We start from the raw sequence: 23,531 nt of genomic DNA on the forward strand, positions 1-23,531 counted from the left end.
GATAAAATAAAATAAAACAATTATTGTATAAAATGTGCCATGTTGTTTTTGTTTTTTGTTTGCAAGCTTATTCCATATTTTATATTTTATAATTTTTTTCTCATGTTTAATCATTGCACACTCCGATGTATGTAATTAAAGAAAAAAAACTGACAACGTGACAGTTTTTATTAATACTGTTATTTATGTGTGTTAGAGAAGCTAACACATAAGCTACTGTAATTATAGGATTATCATCTGAAAAGGAGGACATTTGGAGACTAAAACACCCATCAAAATTCACCCAAGGATGTCTATAAAATATAATAATTATGTATTTAATTATATATTATTTTCACTGATAGAGATGTGGTCCTCACTCCTGAAAATTGGTCTAGACCAGGATAATAAATGTCAGACTGCTGTAAGCGCTTTCTCACTATTGCAATCCATTTTTTTATAAAATAATTTGGTGTTTTATTTAAAAAATGTATATATAGTTTTATATATTTTCATTATTATTTAATGGGTTTTTCTGCACATAAATTCTTCCAAAGTCTAAGTCTGATTTAAAAAAAACGGTATCAAAATGTTTTTAAAATTCAGGAGATTAATGCTTTTTCTTTTGTCTATTGAGAATTAAATATAAGCTCTATTAAAAGATCATATATTATACTACAGGTTTGTTTTCTTTCTGGTGTCATGCAGAGCATCTCGTGTGTAAACTGTGCAGCCGACTGCCGGCTGTGGCTGCTCCGATGCACAAAAAGAGCTCAAAAAAACAGTTTCATACACGTCGCCAAGACACCAACACACATCCTTGCGTTGTTTGCAGTAATAAATAAAACTACATTAGGGAAAATGTAGAGAAAAGCACAACAAAAGCATAAATAAAGAGACAAATCAGATGGAACCAAATATAAACACTGCGTGGGATTGTATTTTATGTCTACTTTAAATGTGTTTTTCCTTCATAAATGTGCACAAAATAATACAAAAAGACAAAACAATTATAAAAACTCAGAAAACCCCCCAAAAAATCTTAAAAAGACAAAAAAAAGAAGAAAAAAGAAGAATAGAAGAAGAAAAAAACAAAGAATAAATACTAAATTATCTAAAAAATATATTTTGTTTATGGTATTAAATTAAACACATTTTAGAAGTGATTTTTAAACATAGTTTTCGTATTTGTTTAAAAATGTTTAGGTTTTCTTTTAGTCAGACAACTTTCTTCAGGAAATTTGCTTGACATGTTTTGACTGTCAACTGCAAGTCTTCCTCAGAGGTGTCTGCTGATTGCTTTGATGTGTCCTAAAAGAAGACAAAATGAACTTGCTGGAATTATGGTTTGTTTATTTACTGCTGATTGCTGTGAAATCACTGGTTATAAAAAGCACACACACATAAACTCAGATGCAGAATTCTATGTTTATTAGAAATATTTTCAACAAACATGTTTGCCTTTTTACAGAGTAACTGCACATGTGTAAAAGTTCTACAAAATGTAGGTGTGATGTCGTTTTAAAGCTTGTTTGGTACATTTTGTTATAGTTATTTTCACTCCGAGACGGAGGAGAAACAAACAGCGGCGGTGGCGGCCATTTTGGCTCAAAGTCTTGAAGAGCCAAAATGGCGGCTCTACCATGCTGCGTGCTGCTCTGGATGCAAACACTGTACATCGACTCTTCTTCTACTGTGTCAAACTATAAAATACAAACAAATGTACACATGGGTGTTTGCTCTACGTAGCTTCAGGGCTCGTTTACAGGTCAAAGATCTCAGAAAGGATAAAAATATATCTTAGTCTATGCTTTTTATCTTCAACATGTACGTATTCCTCCTTTTTTATTGTTTTAGTCCAAAATCTAATTGAGTTTAGTGACATCTTCGATGTTGCTGATTGTCCGCTCAACAATCCTTTAGATTAATGTGCTATTTTTATTTTACATTTCTCAGTATTTTAGTCACCCTGACAGCAACACGTCACTCATACGTCCAGGTGGATGCATGGTGCACTGATTACCTGATGCCATTAACACAGCGTGACTCACTCTCACAGCCTCACAGATATTTGCATACATGAATGAGGAAGAATTGATGATGCAGGGAGAGAGACAGAGAGGAGCTCACACTTCTTTTTTCCTATATATCTTCATCTTTCCTCCTTTCCTTCCTCTCTTTCCTCTCCTTCCTCTCCCGGTGTTTTCCTCAGTTCCACAGCTTGAGGAAACTGTCCCAGGATCCTGTGCAGACGCCCATGCCATCGGCGGGAACGCCGGTGCAGCTCACCCTGTTGTCATGGCCAGACAGTACGCCTGTGTGAGGAACGATAGCGAGGGAAGAGTTCATGAAATATTTAGGCAATAACTGGGCAGTGGGATATATTTCAGAACCAAATCTCCTCCACATACAATATTATGGTCATTTTATCACGTGTTCAGAGACACGTTACGCGCCATTAATTGTTTAAATGAGTGAGAAATCGTCCCCTGAACACACACAGTGTTTTAGAAATACTTATTAAATAAATAGATAAATGTGTCCTTGAAGCATTGTATGGGAAACACATGGTTTAAACCACTGGTTCTCAACCTTTTTTAGACCACCACCCCCAAAATAAAGGTCCCAGAGAGCGGGGACCCCCACTGTAGCTGATAGTGGTTGAACACAGACATGAACATTGAAGAACAGTCATGTGGAGACAGGACCATCTATAAGGGGGAATAAAGGAGAGATTTTTGGGGTCCATCCATAAAGTCAGTAAAATGATGGTCCATTGTTCTATGAATCTGTGATAACCACATTTATTTATTCATCTGAATAATATCCACTGTTATCCAGGAACGTTTATTATTATTATTATAGTCATCTTAAAGATGGAAATCATGGTTTTAATCACTAATAAAATGGGCTAAAATTGACCAAAAATTGTAAAAAACAAAAACAAAAGATGGTTAAATAGCATTTTAAAAACAAGAAGGTGGCAAAAACCACCAAAACAGTGGTAAAAAAGGGTTCAGTTTCAATATTGGCCTGAAAGTGGCAGAAAAAAGTTGGAACAAATAGATTTTAACTGGTAAATAATGAGCATGACAACTGGTGAATGTGGTTAAATTGGCAAAAATAAGCATTAAATGTGGTGAAAAGAGGTTAATAGTGACAATAATGGGTCAACGTATGTTACATTAAGTGGTAAAAGTGGTGGAAAGGGTTTATAAGTGCTGAACATGTCTTTAAAATGGAAACAAATTTCAGAAAAGGAATTGAAATGTGATGTAGAAGTGGCAGAAATTGGAGTAATATAGCAAAAATGCATTAAAAGGAGCAAAAAATATGACAAGAAAAAGTGATGAAAATAGGTTAAAATTGCAGGAAAAGGGTAAAAATGGGCTCAAATTAAGAAACTTAGTTTCTTAAAGACATCTGATGACCCCCTCCTAGTGTTACCAAGGTTGAGAATCCCTTATAGACAACATAAGGAGGTGGAAACAGTGCTTCTTATTTAGATAATTACACACCTAGAAATAGGAAAATCACATTTTAAAATAGCCTGAGAGAAATAAAGAACACTGTAACTTATAGCTGCTGTTTACAGTCACAAAATGAGCAAAGGCTGTTAAAATACAGTATGTAAATAATAATAATCTTAAAGGGATCCTTTATTGTTTTTACAAGTGTGTTAAAACCTTTGAAATGTCCATATTAGTATGAATGTAGTGAGTGTGTGAGTGTTGGTGGTGATTGGAAGGTCAGATGATTCACTATAGCAGCCTCGCTTCCGTCAGTCTGCCCCAGGGCAGCTGTGGCTACAATAGTAGCTTACCACCACTAAGTGTGGAGTGAAAGAATAATCCCTTAATTCTGTAAAGTGACTTTGAGTGTCTATGATAAAGCACTATATAAAAAAGGTGCATTATTATTGTTATTATTTGTAGTAGATCTTTAACGAAACACATTGTTTTGCACCATATTCATTAAATCACTTTTTAAAAATGGGATTAATTTACAAAATTTTAAAAGTTAAAGATGTTGATGTAAACCTGTTTTGTTTACAGAAAGAAGATAAAAACAATTGTGACCACAGGGGGCGACAGTTTCCACTCTGAAGTTTGGTAGTAGGCAATGAAACAGAGAAGAAGAGCTCTCCTAAGGGACCTTTACTCTCCCTTAAAGAGTGCGCTGACCCGCTCTGGTGGCTGAAGTTAGAGAGTAAATCACAGACAGTTGAAGGACTCCCACCTAAAAGGACTTCCGTCCTCATGGTTTGTATGTTTTCAACAGTTCATGAATACTCGCTAACTTCAGCTACCAGAGCATGTCAGTACACTGTTAAAGGGAAAGTAAAGGTCCCTTAGGAGAGCTTTTCTTCTCTGCTATTTCCGAATATTGAAAATGATTTTAAAAGGGTGAAAACAAGGTGTCAGCTTTGTGTTTGTATGAAGAACAGAGCAGAACGTGCTTTGCCTGAGTAAAAAACACGCCTCAGTCAAAGCGTCTCGTGTTATTCAGTCACTGCTGTGTGAATTAGAGAAGATGTGACTGCAACATGTCTGCGTTTGACCTCAGAGTCGAGATGAAATAATCTATTAAAACTTTACGATACATCGCAATCTCCCACTCACCGACTTTCTCTCCCTTCAGTGAGTCCCAGATGTGACAGTTGAAGTCGTCGTAACCGGCGAAGATTAGACGTCCTGAGTTGGAGAGAGCCACAGACGTGACGCCGGCGTTCAGGCTGGTGTCCTGGTAGCCGATCACTTCCTGGTCTGCGCGCAGGTCGTACATCTTACAGCTACAGTCGTCAGAGCCTGTGATGATGGCGTTTCCACTGGGGAAGAACTGAGCAGAGCAGGGAATAAGACTCCTTACTTTAGCTTGTTTAAGTTATTTCATAACAGTAATACACTGCTTTTATCTTATCAACATTTTTCTGACATTTCCATGACTTAATAATGACGTAATGCCACAAGGTGTGTAGTTTCCTCACAGCGATAGCGTTGATGTCACTGGTGTGTCCACTGAACGTCTGCTTACAGGTTCCTGACCTGATGTCCCACAGTTTGGCCAGAGAGTCACAGGCTCCAGAGATGAAGCTGTTTTCATCAGGAGACAGAGCCAGAGACATACAGTCCCCGATGTGGTTGGTGAACACCACCTTCTGCTTCCCGGTCTCCAGGTCCCACAGACAGCTGTAGGTCACACATGTTTACTGGGTTAAGATCATGGAATCAGTTTGTGTAATTTCATGTTTAATGTTGTTAAAAACCCACCAGGTGGTGTCACCAGAGGCCGTGATGATCTCAGAGTCACTGAGGAAGCGGGAGCAGGACAGATACCCTGAGGACCACACACACGTTAGAGCATAGACGGTTTTTTAATCGCAGTGTCATCAAACTGGAAGTGGCCATATTGGAGGTACTCAGCAGGTAAACAAAGCAGATCCCGAAAGTCGAACTAAAGGAAACGGTGAATTATTGCCCTGTTTTTGGCTGTATCAATCAGTCAGACCATGAAAAACATTTAGAGTTTTATAGACTGTTAAAAGTTATAATAATACAAGGAGAACAATGTCAAAGGCTATCAGAGGAAAGGAGGCGCTAGTGGTTAGCGAAGCTAAACCAGTCAAACATCTGGACAACATCTGATTTTGTTGGGCCCATTTCTTGTCAGGTAAGTGAATTGTTGATAGCAGCGCCTTGTTGATAATAATATAATTAATATCAAGCTACTGCATGTGGCATTATAGACTTAATATAATCACATTTAATAACTGCTACAGTAGCAACACAGTTGTTAAAATGTAGAGCTAAAATGTAGAGCTGTATTTCTCATTGTATTCCAGGTCAAAGGTCTGAACATTATCTAAAGGATGACCCAGATTGGGTTAAAAGCATGTAGTTGACCATACCAGGATACGCAATAGACGGAAGACTCTCTGGGTCGTCATTGATCCAACTCGTATAGATCTGCACCACCAATAAACCATCACTTTTCCAAGTCCTTCCCTGTATGTCTTTGCATCTAGAACACATTTTAAGGAGCTTTTCTGTTGTGTCGGACATTGAACCATCGCAGTGTTTACCCCCGAGTGCCTCCAATATGGCCGCGCATCCAGGTTACTGCTCAGAACGTGACGTAGGTGAAAACCCTCTATACGCGGAGTTTGTATATTATACATAATATATAAATATTTTAAGTGCCATAAAACACAGTGATCGTACAAAATTTAAACAAATTAATTTGTTGTTCTTTTAAAAATACAAGTGTTTTTTGGCACTCGAGTCATGTGACCAACGTCTTCCTGTCAAGGCTACAGTTCCTTATTACGGTAAATAATAAAGCCTGGGAGGAATGTCAAACAGTTTTCCTGCTGTGAAACGTGTTCAAATGTAATTTAGATTATATATATATACTGTATACGTATATACTGTATATAACGTAGTTTTCTGGTGCTTTGATTCTAACATGTTACTGTTAGTTTCATGTCACAGATGTTATGCTGCATTCAATTGCATTCGAAACCTGGATCCGAGTCGTCAATTTTGACCTCTGACGTAGATGCGTTTCATTCAGGAAGCTCGGAAAACATGACACAGCAAGCTGACGTTTGTTTTTATATTTTTGAGGAAGAAAAAATGCCTGTTGGGGAAATATACAGTATATGAGCTCCTTGACAGTAAGAGAGAGAGAGAGAGAGAGAGAGAGAGAGAGAGAGAAACGTCATAAGCTTTAAGTCAGACTTGACCGCTCCAGCAGGGGTCTATCCCACATGCTTCATAGAACCATAGACTGTAGAGTACATTGAACTATACTGGTTTCATTAGTTACGCAGAGCAACATTCAAATGAACAGAGTGGGGATAGAAACACACATGCCATATTAGACGGCACATAAAAGTAAAAGTTGAGGAGAAAGTGACTGTTTTCGTCTAACGGTGGGCGCCGCCATTTTGATAAAACGTCATTCCGACTGACCCGGGCTGCTTGGATCCTGCTCGAGTTCCCGAGTTGGGGTCCCGAGCCCAAGGGTCATTTTATTGCACTTTTCCGATTCGATCTGTCGGATTTATCCGAGTTCCGAGTGCAATCGAATGTAGCATAAGTTCTACCTCTGGTGTGTAGTATAAGTTTTCAGTGAAATGGTTCCAACTTTTGAGAGTTTAGGTTGGTTCTTCTTCTGTTGCGCAATTTTTCTCCACAATGTAAATGGTGAAACGACACTGCACCCAGCAGGTCATGTATGGTACTGCAGCAAACATGTAGCAGAAAGATTTTATCATGAATTTACAACATTAAACGACACGTCGAAGCAAATTTTTGTACTGAACATTATCAAAAATGTCACAAATGTATTTTGCATTATTGCATATGCTACACACACTCCGCCTATGGTTAGATGGTGTTTCCTTCATCCAGCAGGAAGGGGGAGGAGCCTAACTCACCTGTGTGTGCGTCCAGCTCCCTCAGGGTCTTAGGACTGGCTGCCTTGATGTTGTAGACCGTGCAGATGTTGTCCAGACCACCGCTGGCCACCAGGTTACCGGACGGAGCGAAGGCCACGCTCATCACCCACGCAGATTTCAGAGGGACGGCGGTCAGCTGCAGAGAGGACGTTTATGTTATTATTATATTATTTAGACGTTTACGTCAGAAAGAAAATACCTTTTTCTTTTTTTTACTTTACTCTTCTCTCTTTTTATTCTTTTTCTTTTTTCTTTTCTATTTTTTCTTTCTTTTTGTCATGGTTTTTTTGCTTTTTTTATTTAAAAAAAAGTGAAAAAAAGCAAACACCTGTTCTATGTATAAATATCTACTGTATATTTGAAGATCCTGGACAAGTGTATGAATTTAACTTCCTCAGTTCTTCTTCCTTTTTTTGTGTTTTTTTTTTTCTTCTTCGCTTTTTCATATTTTTTTCTCTTTTTTTGCTTTTTATTTCATAAAAAAAGTGGAAAAAGAGAGAGAGAAGAGTAAATACATGTTCTATCTATAAAGATCTACATATGAAGATCCTAAAAGCATTTCTAAAATAGCTGAGAAATGCACATTTATGTAAAGGATTCTCATGCATTCATTGATTATAAATGTATGTAAATATTTACACTGCGTACAGTTTAAAGCTGATTATTGATCTTCCATTTAGCATCAGTTAGCTGCTGAATTATTTGACTTCACACCTCACAGCATCTTTCTTTAATATTGTTTAGTATAATTAAAATATCAAAAATAAGAGGAATCTCCTGGTTTTGTGTGAGAATTTAGGAAAAAACGTAACTCATGTAAATATGAAATGTATATCTGAGACTGAGTCGTACCTTGTTTCCTGTGAAGGTGTCCCAGATCAGCAGCTTTCCATCCTGTGACGCACTGACCATTTGCCTGAGAGGAAAACACCATGAACACAAATAAGCTGTACATGCAGTAGACCACATCCACTCTAAACCAGGGGTTCTCAACCTTGGGGTCAAGACCCCATTTAGGGTCACGAGACACTGGGAAAGGGTCTCCAGATGCCTTCAAGAAACTAAGATAAATACTGTTTTTCTGCAACTAAACCAAACTCACCATATTTTAACCTATTTTCATCACTTTTTCTTGCAATATTTTTGCTTTTTTTAATGTATTTTTGCTACATTATTCCTATTTCTGACACTTTTCATCACATTTCAATGTCTTTTCTACACATTTTTTCCACTTTCCAGACATGTTCATCACTTATAAACCCTTTCCATCACTTTTCTACCTAATGTCACATATATTGACCCATTATTGTCACTTTTAACCTCTTTTCACCAGATTTCTTGATTATTTTTGACAATTTAACCACATTCACCATTTGTCATGTCCATTATTTGCCAGTGTAAACTAATTGTTTTTACTAGTTGCGATAATAAAGACCTTTATTATCAGACTCAGGGTCCATAAAAACAATGCAAACATTGTTTTCTTTGATTGGAAATAGGGATATTCATTTTTGACTGATGTCAACTTTTTTTTTTATTCCAAAAGGTTTTTCTCCTGTCTTTAAAGACATTATATCTAAAAAAGAATCAAAGATTCCACATTGTTGGAAACTAAATCAAGCAAAGAATTAAAATCCACATTAATGGGATTTCTGCAGTGCAGCATCTGAAGTCACATGATTCACGCTCCGCCCACTTCCTCCTCACCTGGAGTCAGCTGACCAATGCATGGCGTAGATTTTGGCCAGGTGACCTTTCAGATTCTTCCTCAGTTTGAGCTGAACCCGACCCACCGCCTCCACTCCCCCCGCAGAGGCCGACATGCTGCCGTCGTTTACGGCCTTACGAGCTGCCTGAGGGTGACCCAGAGAAGGACAGGAGTCAATAACCATCCATCCATCCATCCATCCATCCATCCATCCATCCATCCATTGAAAATGCTAACCCTAACCCTACGCTATTAATGCAGCACTTTTTTAGCAGCCAAGGTTGCTTCAAGTGTCAAAAACCTACATTTTCTATATCTCTATGAATATTTATCGTACAAGTTTGATGTTTACATTTATGAAAAGCTCATCTCAAGTGTAGTATTATACTTCATTGGACCAAAGCTGTACAACGTACAGTAAAAAGATCGCTAGGGGTCAAAGTTCATGATGTCACAAAAAAAAACTTTTTTCCTATAACTTGGCCACAAATTGAGATCCAGTGCTCAGACTGGTACCATTGAACAACATTTCCTTTCAATGTGTGACCTTGACCTTCACTCAAGGTCACAATTAAAGTCAAGGTCAGTCTTCTGTTTTTAGTAAAAAGAACAAACAGATACAGGTCGTCATTTTTGGCATTTTTTTCAATTTTCAATTGCCAAATACATATTTCCCTTGCAAATACAGGTATTGCCTAGTATATAAATGAATTAATCCAGTGGAGGTGTTATGAGCGCCAAAGTAATCTGTGATTAAAAAAAACATTAAACCAATACATTGTTTTAATATTCATAAATAAATATTTTAAATACATGTTTTCACCCATTTAAAAAAGTAAGATAACAATAACTATTATGTCTCGTAATTAAAAAAAAAAAAAAAAACATAAATATATCTCCATTGTAAAAGTTTTCCAATCCTTACACTGTAAAGTTTAGGCGACACTGAGAGTAAATGTTTGATCAAATGTTGGGGTGATTTTTGGTTTAAACTGCTGTTCCAACACATGAATCATCAAGTTTAATAAATATTTAGAATTTATACTTTAAAGGTCTAAGATTAGCAGAAGCTCTTTGGTTTCTGAGGCCGATGTGAGTCCTGGAGAGCTGCTGTCCTGCATGTTTTAGATCCACTCCCAATTTGTGTGTGCCTTTACCTTATATATGCATATTTTTATTATTTTTATTTAGTTTGATTTCTCCTGTAATTTAATGAAAATGAGCTGATAATGTCTAAGACACAGAAACTCTGCAGGATTGATCAATGTGAGGATGAGGATGATGATGATGATGCCGTGTGGACATTTGGGGCTCACCTCAATCTGTGCACGGAGGCCATCGCACTCCTTTTTCAGGGCGTCCATTTCAGCTTTCTCAGCTGCCATGGCGACGGTTTCTCGGGGGGGTTATTCAGGAAAGAGTGTCACACTGTGGCTGCGCAGAGGAGAAAAACAACACTAATGTTAGTGACGTTATTTAATAATGTGTGAAACAGAAACAGTGTCTGACCCTGATACCTCATCTCATCCATACCTGAGCACTGTTGCATCACCAAAGTCTAGAGATCAGATTAAAGAGTGTAATCCTCCTAAATCACCTCACCTTCACCCTCACATTTACTCTATCAACTTATTACAGTATCCTCATTATATGGTCTCACTTATGGAGCTAGAGTTGTGTCTTTATTATTCAATCAAAAACAAATGTTTAAATGCACACAAAAAAAAACCCACTTTTTATTGAAAATGTGATTTTTTTTTATTTATTGGTCATCATTTTTAAGTATTTGGGCCATAATATGGCTACTACACTTGAGTTTCTATCATTCAATAATAATATTTTAATTACTTCAATAAAAACATGTATTTTTCAATCAAAAAAGATTTGTTTTGCATTTGAACAGTTTTTTTTTGATTGATGTAAACTATTTTTTTATTGAATAATAAAGACACTAATGATTTGATTTAATTTTATTTTGAACAGGAGCACAACAGCAGTGTAACTCACAATGACAAAATAAATAATTATAATAATAATAGTTATTTAAAAAAAAGAAAATAAATCAAACAAAGCAAAAAGAGAACAAATGGTACAAAAATCCTGCTCGTGAAGCCTGTACATAATCAAAAAGGAGTATGAAGAAGTATATACTATATATCTAATAATATTCTTATAATATACACCTATTTACACTATAATATACAAATATATACACATAATTATTGATATATATCTATATAATTATACATTAATCTGTCCACACATACACAAGTATATGTTTATCTCTTTAACATTTGTGCTTCAAGAATATAAACTTTATGTATTTATGTTTAAATTACTTTAAATTCATATATATATATATTTTCAAATCTACCTCCATACAGCACCAAAATAAAACGTATTCTAACAGAAACTAATACACATGTAAAGGACGATTGAAATGAGTTTCCAGTTATTATCTCACTTCTTTACCTTTATTTTGAAAATTCAATCCCAAGAAAAGCTATTCAGACTTTAGAAAGTCAACAAATTGTGACATCCAGTTTATAATTAATGTAATAATATAATATACTGACGTTAAAGAGGCCTGAAAATACCCTGAAGTGGGTCAAATAAACTCCTCCAGAGGGATTTGGGGAAGTTTGGCTGAAAGATTATTTTAGAAACATTTTTCTGTGAAATCGACCTCAGGATTCACCAGAGCTGGTTCCAGTTTGATATTTTTACAGACACCATGAGAACAGATTACTGTATATTAACACATTAGTCACCTTCCACAGGAGGAAATGTTAAATGTTTTAAGCTCTGTTTGCTGACGTCTGATCCATTTATCATAATTAAGCACATACAGTGAGTAAAGGAGGCTTTTTATATTCATATTAAAATCAAACATCATCACAAACAATGTCCGATGTGTGATTTTATAATTTTATAACGTGAAAGGGAGCTGTTTGTTTGTGGTTTGTTGTAAATTTGATTTTTTTCCAAACCCAGTCTCCTTATGTGTGAATATTTAATATCAATGGGACCATGACGATGAGTATGCATGCTTACTTTGGTATTTTATTTTGAAAAGCTTGGAATAAAGTTAAACTTTTGTCATGTTTCGAGCTCGAGTGATATTTGGAATGCAAAGAGCAGCAGTTTTATGGAAGTTTGATTTGAGTCTTTATTATTTAATCACAAATAAATATTTTTCAACCAAAGAAAAAAGTTCAAAAGCAAGAAAATTTGAAATTTTAGACCCAAATAATTGCATTTGAGCACTTTTTTTAGTATTTAGGCCATATTATAGGTAGTGCATTAGTGTCTTTATTATTAATTAAAAAATAACAATAATATTTCATTGAAAGGAAAGAAAAAAAAAGTGTTCAAATGCAATTATTTGTGTCTCAAATATTTTTTTTTCTTTGATTCTTATTGAAGTGTTTTTTATATTTTTTTTATTATTGAATAATACAGACACAAATCAACCTCCATACAGTTCCAGGACAGATCAGTGTGTGTTTGCTTAATCCTCTGTCTGTGTGTGATAATAAGCTAATAAAAGCACACACACACACACACACTGATGGTGGGCCTGTCTGTGGTACTGAAAGTGGTCTCCTGCATGGGCTGGTTTTGCTGCTGGTTTTTAAATCCCGACAGGAGATCTAAAGGAGAAGCTTTACCGCTCAAATCTCCTGTTCATCCGATTACTGACTGCTCTTTACCTCAGGATCAGCGAGGGAGGAGGGAAGGGTTGATGTGGAAGGTTGGTTAAAAGTCAGAGAGCAGCTCCTCAAAACCACAGCCCATAGTTTTCCTTCATCGTACGAAGGGAAAAAACTAGATTCTGCATCTGAGAAGTGTCAGTGTCAGTGGTGTGACAGCTTCCTGCCACCTCACCATCCATCCTCTCTACAGCCTCTAAAGATCACCTTCAAAAGGGTTTAAGGAAGCACTGCAGTGGACTCAACGTTAGCTGTTGTAGTTGTTTGAGTTGCTTTAAAAGTTATAAATATAGTTGTCCTACATCCCAATAAGCTCTAAGCAGAGACAGCTTCTCTGAAATCACTAAAAAAGCTGAATAAGAGGCAGAAAAATGTCCTGGAAATCCATTTCCATCATCAAAGAGTCCATCAGTTCTAAAAAAAAAAAAACACATGGATGCTTCTGTGTTGCAAAAAGAACCAAAAATCCAGTTTTCACGTCTTAAAGGAGATGATTCATCTGCACGGGGCTCCACAGGTTCCTCAGCAGCACTCAAAGATACGTAAAGGAGGAACTTACCTGTCACACCTGCAGCTCCTGGTCCAACAAGCAGCTCCTCAAACCCCACAGTCGCACCTCGGGAGCTCTGCTGCTGCAAAACTCTCTCTTTCTCTGTGCCTTCCTACGCGCTGAAGAACAGATGAGGATTGGAGGGGATGAAGGAGATAAGGGATGAAGGGATAAAGCTCAAAGATGGAAATAGAGAGGGCAGGAGAGAGAGAGAGAGAGAGAGAGAGAGCGAGAGAGAGAGGAAGCTGCAGGTAAACCGCTTGGAGGAGAGAATCAGGTTATCAGGTCAAAAGACAAGAGGAGGTGTAGAAATGAAGGAGAAAGGGAACAGGTGGAGGTGAAATGTGAGAATATGAGAGTAAAGTGAGGACATATGCAAAGGTTTGTACTGAAAAAAACACTAAAGATGGAGGTTTGGGGTCTTTTTTTACACAAAATAAACTGATCTGATTATTTTATACACGTTCAGCATCACTTTATTGTTTCTTTGATCTTTAAACACACACACACACACACACACACACACACACACACACACACACACACACACACACACACACACACACACACACACACACACACACACACGTTGGTGATTGATAACTTCTGTGGAGATGGATGATGGATGATGGATGGATGATGGATGATGGATGATGGATGATGGATGATGGATGGATGATGGATGGATGATGGATGGATGATGGATGATGGATGGATGATGGATGGATGATGGATGATGGATGGATGATGGATGGATGATGGATAGATGATGGATGATGGATGGATGATGGATGGATGATGGATGGATGATGGATGATGGATGATGGATGATAGATGGATGATGGATGATGGATGATGGATGATGGATGATGGATGATGGATGATGGATGATAGATGGATGATGGCTGATGGATGATGGATGATGGATGATGGATGATTAATGATGGTTGATGGATGATGGATGATGGATGGATGATGGATGGATGATGGATGATGGATGGATGATGGATGATGGTTGATGGATGATGGATGATGGATGATGGTTGATGGATGATGGATGATGGATGGATGATGGATGATGGTTGATGGATGATGGATGATGGATGATGGATGGATGATGGATGATGGTTGATGGATGATGGATGGATGATGGATGATGGATGATGGATGATGGATGGATGATGGATGATGGATGATGGATGATGGATGATGGATGATGGATGGATGATGGATGATGGATGATGGATGGATGATGAATGGATGATGGATGATGAATGGATGATGGATGGATGATGGAGAACCAGAAGTTGATGGAGGTGCATTGGTTGGTTGTAGCTAATGAGCTGAGCTGCTTAATCAGGGTCTAATGGGATATCCGGGAATGTGAAATCTCGTTATGGAATTAGAGCAGGACAGGCTGAACGTGCGTCACACCTGATGCACTGAGTGCAGAGGCCACGGAAACAAAAAAAGTAAGAATCAATAATTAAAAATCACTTCCTGCTTTTTCAAAAAAATCACTGCATGTGATCAAAGTGAGAGGAGATGGAGATGCTGGGAGGATCTACGGGATCTGCAGGAGGTCGAGGTGATCTGAGAGAGAGAGAGAACAGGGTCCAGGTCAGGTCTGTGTAAGGCTCTCTGATTGGTCCAATCCACACCCTGTAATCTGAGCCCTCATCACCTCAGGAGATTTCCTTCCTTTTCTTACTTCCTGGAATCTGGAGGTGGAGCAAAACTCACGCTGATCGTCTGCTTCTCCTTTCCTGGAGGGCTGCAGTCCTGCATGCTTTTGATGATCTGAATCTGAAAGGCTGATTATGAATGTTTTATTATGTTAGAGCTGAAAACATGCAGCACTTCATTCCTCAAGGATCAGTTTGACATTCCTGTTGTCAGAAGTGTCTAAAGAATGAAACGTGCAGGATTGACTGACTGACTGGTGAAGGGTGTGTATGTTATTAATACCAGTCATTAGCTGGGTTGACCATCACCCTGGGAAGTGATGGAATTTCGAAAAACCCTTAAATATCACAGAAAAGTTCTCACGCTTTCATGAGGAGGTTTTTCAGACATTTCTGATATTGAAATGTGTCACAAAAGCGCCGTGGAAACACTTTTTCTGCCAAGACACGTCAAAGGACGTGACGTACCTGGTCACATGACCACGTCTTTCTGCAGCGTAGTCACACGGGATGAGACTCCAAAACAACCTTCAACAGAAACACGTTTAAAGCTCAATTATACTAGAAAATGTCTATTTGTACTGTCACCAAAGCACGAGTACGTAGTGTCTTAGGTCAGGTTTAGGGTTAGGTTTAGTCTTAGTCATGTGACCTAAACTGGCCAAAGAGGGCGCTGCGTATGAATAGAATGTCGGTATATTGATAAGGCAACCATATGGATAGCCACTACCATTACACTACAGTATGTCGACATTTAGAAATATTACTTTTATTTTGCAAAAATCTGTAATGGAAACGCAGCTATTGACTCCCAACTGAACCACAGTGAGGTGGTTTGTAAAAAGAGACTCTAACGTTTAGCGCGTCTAAGAAAACTGTCATGTTTTCACATTGAGGAGACGTTGAGTCTGTTTTATTCAGCGTTTAGTGAATCGTGATTGTTATTTTCTCTTGTGTTTTCTCTGTCTGTCTGTCTGTCTGTTGTGTCAGTGCAGAGCGGTTGCTATGGCTACCGTCCCAGTCTGTAATCTGGACTAATGAGCTGTGACAGACGAGGGCTAGCTCAGTTATAACCAGCTCTATGCTAACGAGCTAAAACAAAGCGTGCACGCCACTGACGCTCAGCTCTCCACCTTTGGCCTCTTCACTGACCACAGGAAGAACACATAGCATCATCTTAAACAGGGGTTCTCAACCTTGGGGTCGTGAAACACTGAGAAGGGGTCGCCAGATGCCTTCAAGAAACTAAAAATACAATTTCAGCCCATTTTTGTTTGTTTTTTTTAAATCCTTTTTTCTGCAACTACACCAAACTTTCCATATTATATTTTTGCACCTTTTAGTGCATTTTATGCACATTTTTCCACTTTCCAGACATTTTCAGCACTTATAAACTCTTTCCACCACATGTCACATACTGTATGTTGACCCATTATTGTCACTTTTAACCTCTTTTCACCAGATTTCATGATTATTTTTGCCACACATTTTCCCACTGATTGTCAAAAGCGTAAAAGGCACTTTGAAAACTTTCTTCTGCTAAAAGGTGCTTCATAATAAATACAGTTTTTCTGATTGAATAAATGACGTTATGCATCTCAAATAAATCAGATTTTATTATCTTTCTTTAATAGGAAAATACATCATGTCACAGAAATGAGATACATACACTATATACACTCATTTTATTCTGATTCTTTCACTGTCCAGAAACACTAGCTGCCTGTTGCATTGCATTCTGGGTAACCTGAGCTTGGCATAGTTAGTGACCTCTGACCCTGATCAGGGTTGTTAGTGGATGATTTATTATTAAATGCATTTATCTATTCATTTATCACAGATCATTACTGATTTATTAATCACTGATCATTACTGATTTATTTATCACTGATCATTACTGATTTATTTATCACTGATCATTACTGATTTATTTATCACTGATCATTACTGATTCATTTATCACAGATCATTACTGATTTATTAATCACTGATCATTACTGATTTATTTATCACTGATCATTACTGATTTATTTATCACTGATCATTACTGATTTATTTATCACTGATCATTACTGATTCATTTATCACTGATCATTACTGATTTATTTATCACTGATCATTACTGATTTATTTATCACTGATCATTACTGATTTATTTATCACTGATCAATACTGATTTATTTATCACTGATCATTACTGATTTATTTATCACTGATCAATACTGATTTATTTATCACTGATCATTACTGATTTATTTATCACTGATCATTACTGATTTATTATCACTGATCATTACTGATTTATTTATCACTGATCATTACTGATTTATTTATCACTGATCATTACTGATTTATTTATCACTGATCATTACTGATTTATTTATCACTGATCATTACTGATTTATTTATCACTGATCATTACTGATTTATTTATCACTGATCATTACTGATTTATTTATCACTGATCATTACTGATTTATTTATCACTGATCATTACTGATTTATTTATCACTGATCATTACTGATTTATTTATCACTGATCATTACTGATTTATTTATCACTGATCATTACTGATTTATTTATCACTGATCATTACTGATTTATTTATCACTGATCATTACTGATTTATTTATCACTGATCATTACTGATTTATTTATCACTGATCATTACTGATTTATTTATCACTGATCAATACTGATTTATTTATCACTGATCATTACTGATTTATTTATCACTGATCATTACTGATTTATTTCCCGAAGTTTCATGAGTTTTAGTTTTTCCACTCAGTAAATAATTAGCAATGCAGCTGATGTAGTTTGCTGCCACCTGACGTACAAAATCAGTACTGCACCATAACTCACCATTGAACGAATATAGTTTCTAATTTACAGATAAGCATACATTTCTCCTGTAATGTAATATCTAATCTATAATATCTATCTGTCTCATTTGTTGCCACAAATTCGTATTTTGTGTCTATATGTAATGTCTGGGCTCTGTAGTTAACAGCAGCAGAGAGAATACGAAGCAAACATTCAAGTATAAAACATTTTATTTACACATGTAACTTTCACATTCAGTCCCAGCTTGTATTTTATGAGCCCGAAGAAGAAAAGATCAGCGTTGAAGGTCCAACACAGTAAAGATTAAAACAGTGAAACAGATCATCCCTGATTTCTAACCCTTAATCATTAAAAATCATGTAGATTTTAAAGGCACAGGCACATTTTCTAGATGAAGATGTAAGCTTTCAGTGCATGTTATAGTGCAAACATAATAATAATAATAATGATAATAATAAGAGCTGTGAGAGATTTGGATCAAAATTAATTCATGCAAATTTTACGAAAGCCTTTTTGTGAGGTTTTTTTTTTTGTTTTTTTGTTTTTTTTTTAGGACGGTGTCTCAGTGAGGGATGGCCGTACTGACTCCGAGGCCCATTTCCTTCTCACAGATAAATCTCCAGTACATGGAGCAGGGAGCGTCGTACCAGCTGCGAATGGCCACGCGCTCCAGAACGCGAGTTTTCACGATGTAGCCACAGTCCTCGTCAATGTGGTTGTTGGGCTCGCCTTCTTCCCAGAACCTGTCAGAAAAACATAAATCAAAAATCATCAAAAATCTCTGGATTTCCATAAGATTTGTATCACATAGCATGATAAGAACAGGTTCGTAAGTTCATGGGATCCCAAATGGTGTCCTCTGCTATAAACTAATGATGCATCACCAGATTTTAATCATACTATAACTGTATATAAAGTGGTGAGTGTCCATTAGAATCACATAAAAAGGATGGAGAAGAGTTGTCATGACCTCGTGAGCAAAGTTTTAAAAAAGAACGAGGGAAAAAAGGAAGAAAAGAGAGAAGAAAAGAGGAAAGAGCTGAGATTCATCTGAACAAACAACAGGAAGAGAAATGAAATACTTCTTAGAAAATATGATGAGTTGCAAAAAGCCCGGAAAGGTTCGCGCATATGGAAAAAAACAGGAAGTCACAGAAACATGAAGAACTTATTAAAGGGGAAGTGAAACAAAAAATTGACAAATGGATATATTTTGAATAAATGATAACAAAGCATTAAAGTCCAGTTGTTAGTTTTGTGTTTTATTGATAATCAGACCAATGTGAGCCACATGGTTCACACAGTGCAGAGATACATGGTACACCTACCCTCCAACCAGAGGTGAGCCATCCACCCACTTCCACTGGTCCTCTGTGTGCTCGTCAGTGATCCCAAACCAGAAGGCGTTCCAGTGTCCTCTAGGAAGGAGATCCCACACAAACTTCTGAGATGTGAGAGAGAGTGTTTGATATCCATCAAAAGTTGTTTATTTAACACGCTTTGTGTGATCTAACAAGTTCAACTCTACTGGTTCATATTGGTTCTGTACGTCTCTAACAAGTACAACTCTACTGGTTCATATTGGTTCTGTGCGTCTCTAACGAGAACAACTCTACTGGTTCATATTGGTTCTGTACGTCTCTAACAAGTACAACTCTACTGGTTCATATTGGTTCTGTACGTCTCTAACAAGTACAACTCTACTGGTTCATATTGGTTCTGTACGTCTCTAACAAGTACAACTCTACTGGTTCATATTGGTTCTGTACGTCTCTAACAAGTTCAACTCTACTGGTTCATATTGGTTCTGTACGTCTCTAACGAGAACAACTCTACTGGTTCATATTGGTTCTGTACCTGTTCCTCAGCCGTGTGGATCATGGCCAGGTACGCTCCCTTGCTCTCGCAGTAAGACTTGCTCTCGGGCCAGTCCCTGGTGTTCCTGGATACAAAGTAGCAGCTGCTGTTGAAGAGATGCCAGTCGACGGGACACACGATGGGGGCCGAGGTGGACTTCTGTGTGGGTTTGATCACCACAGGGGCTGAAGCACAAACGCATCAAATCTACTCAAGTTGTGCAGAGATTTGAAAGCTTTTACATGTATTTAATATTTAATATAGGCCGAGCAGTCCAAAGTGATCATCTGGACAGCGTGGAGCTGTTTACCTTTGGTGGAAGAGAGTTTGGCCAGAAGCTCGTCTTTGTCTTTCTGCAGCTCGTCTCTCTTCATCTGCAGCTCGTCTTTGTCTTTCTGCAGCTCGTCTCTCTTCTTCTGCAGCTGTTTGTTCTCCTGCTGCAGTTTGTTGATGGACTCCATCAGTGCGGTCATGTTCGCATCGAGCTTCTGACTCGATGCACTCGCTTCGTCGACACTGGCTTGGGCTTTATTTTTATCTGTGGAAGACATGTGTTGTGGCGGTTTAGGTGAATGAGCTGGAGTCAAACTTTAGGGTTGCTGGTCAGATGCTGACTCGGGTTTGGGAAACAGAGATTTGGAGGTAAACCAGCTTTCAGTGTGTGTGTCTCAGTGAATTTGCTGTTGTTCACTTTTCAGACACACCCAACAGCAGGGAGTAGCTCATAATCAGGGAATCTTCTACAGACTTACATGACGAGAATGTCTGGAACAGAGGTTTTTAAAATGAGGGTCAGGACCCAAAAGTTGGTCTAAAGCAGTTTTTAGTGGGTCATACAAAATCTTATATTGTGCTTTCATTTCTTGCTTTTGTACGATTAAAACTAGAAAATATTTTTTCTCCAGCTCAACGTTAACATAATATACTTTAATATTTTATCATTAATATTAACCATTGTAAAAGTACTTTTCTAGGCATTTTTTTCCTTTGAAATGCTCCTGGGTGGTTCAACTTTTTGAAGTTGGTGCAATAAAAACAGCCGCAAGAAAGAAAAACAACAAAATACAAAATGACCACAAAAAAACACTACAGTAGACAAAAATTGTCAAAAAAAAGACACTACAACTGCCTGAAAGAACCACAAAATAACCTTAACAGAATGACACAAAATTACTTAAAAAGATGTTTTTAAAAATTATCCAAAAATGAAACATAAAAAAATTGCTCAATATGACACAAAAAGACAATTACAAGATGAAAAATTACATAAAAAGGCACAAATAGACCCAGATAAATTGATCTCATTGAGATTTCAAGCAAACATTACCTGTTTTATATTTCATAATAAACTACAAAGGGATGTTTTGGGGTCCCGTAATTGAGAACTACAATCTAGAACATCCAGAACTGCAGATATATCTGCCCACCGATATTATCGGCCCACCAATTTGCAATAAAAGGTAACATTGAACGTCGGTATCGGGTTTCCCACTCATTTTTAAAAACTGATTTGTGCTGCTCTGCCTCGAGTGCTTTGTGACCAAACTTACTTTGTTTGTGGTGTTTCACTGTTATCTACTGATGAAAAATTATATCGCTCTACTTTTCCACCCTCTCCTCATTTCCTGTCAAAACCGGACGTCCCTGAACGTATCCTGCGTGGAGCCTCATTCCTTCTACAAATGTGTTGTTAACCTTCATTGTATGAGCTAAAGCAATGTTGGTTAGAGTTTTTAGTATGTATACAGTGTTTCAGTCATTTTACGCGGTAATTTATACTTGCTAAGCGAAGCTAACCGCTAACTCGCTATCTTTAATAGGAATGCAAAGATATTTCCTAAATCGTCTAAAAATTGATGCAAATAAAAGGGGATTTAAATGGATCCTGCACAGTATGTGCTTCAATACTCTGATTAAACAATAGGGGGTGCTGGGACTGTTTTAGTGACGCTTGTTTTGACGTCACGGTCTCTGGTTCAGCCGCACACTCGAAATAAACAGATCATTTCTGATCATTTCATCCTCCATTTCCGGTCATTTCTAAATTTATGGGAACATTATTGTGTGATATATCATTTCAAAGGTAATTCATTGAAGATTACGATTATGCCTCTCGCAATTCCATTAGGGGCCTGGGGACCCCCCTTTTTTCAGCAATTTCCAGTAAAGTCGTTTTCTCATTTATTTGTGAGTCAAATATTGCGACAGTTGGTGATACTGAATTATTGACACATACCAATATATGAATGGGGCCCATTACTCCATATGTGCCACGGGGGCACCAGGGAGCCCCGGGGGGCCCATTTTTAATGCTCGTTGAATCGGGCTGTAATTTGACATATTTGATATTCTATGAACAGATGTCTAGAGCCTCTCAGAGATCTTTTTTAACTTTGTGGAACCGAGTCATTTGACTGAATTATCAGGAACGTGGTACGTGCTATTCAGCGCGGGGACATTCTGCGGGCCCGGCCATAGTTCATCAGAACTTGTTCTTAAAGTGTGGGTGCATGAGACGCACGGGGGGGGGGACTCTCCTCGTGTGCATGGACGTGAGTAGTATCTGGTTGAAACGGGTTCAGGCTTAAACAGACATCGGCTTCATATCCTTCCACCCCTAATTATTACAAACCCATAAATGATCTTTTATAATATATTCAGTTGTGTACTCACAGTGAGCAGACATAGATATGATGGAGATCAGCAGGATGACACACAGTGCAGCTAAACAGATGCTGATGAGGCGGTACAGCCCCAGTCTGCTGCTTTTAGGGTCCACTCTGACCGGGGATGTCCTGTGACCTGAAGGAAAACACAAGGAAGGCCAATGTTACCTCTGTATTAGTCATTTTATCATGAAATACATTTAAAACATCCTCAAACATTTCTGGGATTAATTCTCCTGCAGGGGAGCATCAGAGGAATCTGAGCTCTGTTCAGACTTGTAAAAGTCAAACTAATCACTAAACACAGCGTGGGAACCTATGGTGTTATATAACAGTAAAAAATGAAGAGTTGTTTAATAATTCATACACAAGCCCAGAAATAATGAACTTAATAATAAGATAAGTAAAGTGAGTGAATAGGTGATAAAGTGTAATGAGATGAAATGTTGTTACCTGTGTGTCCAACATCTGGTCTGGGGTTCATCTCGTCATAGTTAGCCATGTCGTCATCGATCAGTTTGGAGTACATCCCCTCACAGGGAGCAGAACCACCGGTGGTCGACATTCGTCCAGATACAGATTAAACAGACTCAGAGTCAACTGTGTCTAACTACAGCTGTGTGTGTGTGTGTGTGTGTGTGTGTGTGTGCGTGTGTGCGTGTGTGTGTGTGTGTGCGTGTGTGTGTGTGTGTGTGTGTGTGTGTGTGTGTGTTCAGCCACCTCTGTTATAAACAGACCCAGCCTCCACGCCGTGCTGACATCCTGTCAACACTTTCAAAGTAAAAGTAGAGCATTTGTGTGAGCATGTTCAGCACTTATAAACCCTTTCCACCACTTTTTCACCTAATGTCACATATGTTGACCCATTATTGTCACTTTTAACCTCTTTTCACCATCATTTCTTACTTATTTTTGCTAGTTAACCCAGGTCACGATTTGTCATGCCTATTATTTGTCAGTTTAAACTAATTGTTCATACTTTTAAGCCAATGTTGACACTTTTGAACCATTTTACCACTTTTTCGGTCTGTTTTTATCCACTCTAATTTGCAACTTTTAACCA

At 37.6% G+C, this 23,531-nt stretch overlaps 2 protein-coding genes across 2 annotated transcripts; both read right to left on the bottom strand.

The window, feature by feature from the left end:
• Nucleotides 1-2,171: 2,171 nt before the first annotated feature.
• On the bottom strand, nt 2,172-10,573 carry LOC114460959 (guanine nucleotide-binding protein G(I)/G(S)/G(T) subunit beta-3-like). The gene is made up of 8 exons (XM_028442859.1): nt 10,466-10,573; nt 9,149-9,294; nt 8,294-8,357; nt 7,421-7,577; nt 5,250-5,316; nt 4,967-5,168; nt 4,602-4,818; nt 2,172-2,294 (listed from the first exon to the last, which is right to left on the bottom strand). The coding sequence occupies exons 1-8, from the start codon at nt 10,532-10,534 to the stop codon at nt 2,188-2,190; spliced, it is 1,029 nt and encodes a 342-aa protein (XP_028298660.1). The 5' UTR covers nt 10,535-10,573; the 3' UTR covers nt 2,172-2,187.
• Nucleotides 10,574-18,411: 7,838 nt separating this feature from the next.
• On the bottom strand, nt 18,412-23,147 carry LOC114460967 (asialoglycoprotein receptor 1-like). Its single transcript, XM_028442876.1, has 6 exons — nt 22,922-23,147; nt 22,476-22,604; nt 20,113-20,340; nt 19,803-19,987; nt 19,274-19,389; nt 18,412-18,688 (listed from the first exon to the last, which is right to left on the bottom strand). The coding sequence occupies exons 1-6, from the start codon at nt 23,031-23,033 to the stop codon at nt 18,508-18,510; spliced, it is 951 nt and encodes a 316-aa protein (XP_028298677.1). The 5' UTR covers nt 23,034-23,147; the 3' UTR covers nt 18,412-18,507.
• Nucleotides 23,148-23,531: the final 384 nt, after the last annotated feature.

This window comes from Gouania willdenowi, unplaced genomic scaffold (assembly GCF_900634775.1).
Source record: "Gouania willdenowi unplaced genomic scaffold, fGouWil2.1 scaffold_85_arrow_ctg1, whole genome shotgun sequence".
Lineage (NCBI taxonomy): Eukaryota > Metazoa > Chordata > Actinopteri > Blenniiformes > Gobiesocidae > Gouania > Gouania willdenowi.